Here is a 3,224-nt window from a genome sequence, read left to right as displayed (position 1 = left end):
TTTATATATACATATATATATATATATATATATATATATATAATCAGTTATGTAATATAACATAATATAATATATTACATAACTGCCCATATGCAAATGAGCAAGCGTGCAAGGACATGGACATTCTATCAAACATCTTGATGCCTAGAACTGCTTAGCATGGGGCAGAATCTTAATGAGTACTTGGTAAAGGAATATATGCATGTTATACACTCAAGTATATTCCGACACATACATCATAATAGATACAGAAAGATACGTGTCCACATACTCTCCACATGTCCAGTCATATCCATATACCTTGTATTCAAAAATACATATATAGATATCCCTTCTCAAAGATACACATATACACAGAAGTATGTATACAAATAAACAACATACATACTCCAAGGTCTCCAAGGTAGACTGCCAGCATGGTTATATCACATGCATGTAGTGCCAAGGTATCCACTTTGTCCTTGTGCTCCTAGCCTCTCCTCCCAGCTCTCAGAAAGGGTTCTTACATAAGCCATCTGTAGTCCAATGTAACAGGCTAAGCTAGTCCACTCTATTCCCTTTGGGATGGGGGTCTGCATTTAAGCTTGTCATTAAAAAGCACTTAGAAAGAAGGGACAGTACAGAAGTATCTCCCAGTGGCTTCTAAAATTCTGCTCTAGAGGCATTGACTTTACAACATGTTAAGTTATAAAATCAGTAAAACTAGTAGGGGAAAATGAAGGCTAAGAGGACAGTTCGAAAGTGAAGGACAACAGCTACTCTGGTAAATACTGTAAGAATACTGTAGAGAGAGGCTTAACTTACCCAAGGTTTGCCCAGCTAGCACTCGCCCATTCTCTCCCAGCACAGCTGCCCGGGCATGGCGCTCGTTGGCATACTGAACAAAGGCATAGCCCTTGTGCACAGAGCAGCCGGCTACACGACCATACTTAGAGAAGATGGTCTCCACATCTGACTTCTTCACCACAGTTGTGTTGAGGTTTCCAATGAAGACACGAGAGTTGATGGACTTGGGGTCATTTTTGTTGGTTACATTGCTTGTCTGGATCTTCAAGGACATGTTGACTACCTGAAGAGACAAAACAACCATGAGGCTAGGTCCCTGGGTGGGGCTCAAGGGCTGCCCATGGCCCACATCCTGGCTAAACTAAATTATTTCCTGCCTTTGTACACACTGACTCCTCTACAATATCCAATCTCCCCCCCCCCTTTTTTGCTCCTTGTTAAATTACCAACAGTTGTCATTTCTTGACTACAGACCTCATACCAGGTGCCTCATATATGTTCCTTTACTTTGTCGGAACTCACATGGTAAGTAGAGCCACGATATTTTACAAGAAAGGAATCTCACATTCAGAGATCATAATGTTAGCGAATGGTAGGGCTGGGATTTGGTCTCTGGTCTGCTTGACTCCCAATTCTTTTGAGCCTATCCCTTCTCCTCCTTTAATGCTCATCTCAAATGTCACCCTATTCGGTATAAATGTGAAGATCTTCCAAAGCTTTTTTTCTCCTTTACCTTCAGTACAGAACTATGATAAAGTCACATGATAATTTTAAGTAATGTTTGCTCTGAAAACTGCTTAGTGTGATCCAGATAATGCCTTAGCTATGGCCATCTTTACCAGTACCAGATATTTTGTAAAGGATGTGCTAAATAAGTCTCATTAGACATACACTGCAGGTTAAGGGGGCATACAAAATTAAATCATTCCTAGACCCCACAAAGGAGTATTATAATTACTCATATTTTATCAGAAACCGAGACTCCAGTAAGCTCAGTGACTTTCTAGGAATGGGCATTCAAACCCAGGTCAGTCAGTCCCTAAAGCCCATCCTTTCTACTTTACTACTCTCCTTCCCAGAGCTAAAGCCAATTTAAACACTACAGTAGGTTAGCATGTTAATCTGAGAGTGTTTTTATTAAATTAATTTTTTTTAAGAGAGAGATTTTTGCTATAGGATGTGTGTACTTGCCAGAGAGACAGAAAAGAAGAAATCACTCCCAGGGGAGATGGCCACACTGCAATCCCTTCTCCTCTATTCTTCTCTCAGGATTTTGGGCACCTGCAAACATGTGCTGGCCTGGGTCTTAAGCCACTCGGTCCGGGACTCAAACCATGGCTGACTATGTGGGAGTCCAGTAATGTAACCACACAATCTGCTAGTTCCATTAATAAATTAATTTTTTTTAATTTATTTTATATATTCACTCACTGTATATCACTTGGCAATAAATTAATTTTTAAAAGCTACTAATTTTTATAGAGCCATTCAAATTTTGTTCTGTTGTCTTAGGAGGTACAACTACTCTGTGCTCTCTACACACTGGTGATGTCTCTTACTGCAAAGTACTATATAATCTTTCCTGCCCCCTCCCTGGCAGGTGACGCCTGGTTACTGACTCCGAGGGGAAGGGGAGAGGTAGCTCACTCTCAGTAGGAAGGGCCTAAAGGTGGTCTTTTGCTCACTGGCATGGGTTGGTACAACTCTCTTTTGGCTTTTCTCAGATCCTACTCTAGAGCCATTTTGAAGGTGCTAATGGTACCAAATAGCATGTACAAAACTCTCATCAGCCTACCTGCCTATTTAGAGAAGGGAAATCTTTATCTTTTGTTCCACTAGGGTAAAAGATCCATTTTTCCTAAATTCTCCACCCTGGAAGATGGCACATTCTGACCAGCAGGTGGCAAGGTTTACAAGGAAATCATAATCTGGACCTGGAAAACAGGATTCTGAGAAAGAAATAGCTTCTATGCCTGAGTGTATTGAAAGCCCAATGAATAATACACTGAGGTCAGGTGTGCACCACTCTGAGTAAGGAAGGGAGCTGAGAGAGTGCCATCACTGCTGCCGATGAAGTGGTTGGTGACTAAGATGGGATAGGCTCTTGTTACTCAGTTTACCTTTGCTTCTAATCATTGACTTATCTTAAGCAGTGAGGAGCACAAATAGGATAAAGCCATGAAAACACCTACTATACTGCCAGGATGTTCAATGCATGTTGCCCCTTGGGCTTCCTGTCCTTCACCTCCTACAGTCCCTCTCCTACCTGGATAACCAACCATAGGGATATAAGAAATTTATGTGGCTCCTCTGTGAGCATTAGATGATTCTCTCCTGGGTGGTTCAGTTCAAAGCTATGAAGTTCTGCCCAGGGAAATGTCGCCTGCTTTGTCTGAAGGAAGCCAACCAGGAGTGGGGGGGGGGGGGGGGTGGGGGGT

The 3,224-nt window shown here is 41.8% G+C and overlaps 1 protein-coding gene across 1 annotated transcript in view; it reads right to left on the bottom strand.

Annotated features, from left to right (window-relative positions):
• Positions 1–3,224, bottom strand: part of RALY (RALY heterogeneous nuclear ribonucleoprotein) — a 112,097-nt gene that overhangs the window by 12,891 nt on the left and 95,982 nt on the right. The window contains exon 3 of the mRNA XM_006144017.3: positions 805–1,069. Within this exon, the coding sequence (XP_006144079.1) occupies positions 805–1,060 (256 nt within the window). The 5' untranslated portion in view covers positions 1,061–1,069. The remainder of the gene's footprint in view (positions 1–804; positions 1,070–3,224) is intronic.

This window comes from Tupaia chinensis, unplaced genomic scaffold, assembly GCF_000334495.1.
Source record: "Tupaia chinensis unplaced genomic scaffold, TupChi_1.0 Scaffold000115_1, whole genome shotgun sequence".
In the NCBI taxonomy this organism is placed as follows: domain Eukaryota; kingdom Metazoa; phylum Chordata; class Mammalia; order Scandentia; family Tupaiidae; genus Tupaia; species Tupaia belangeri.
This window is presented reverse-complemented; position numbering and strand designations above follow the sequence as displayed.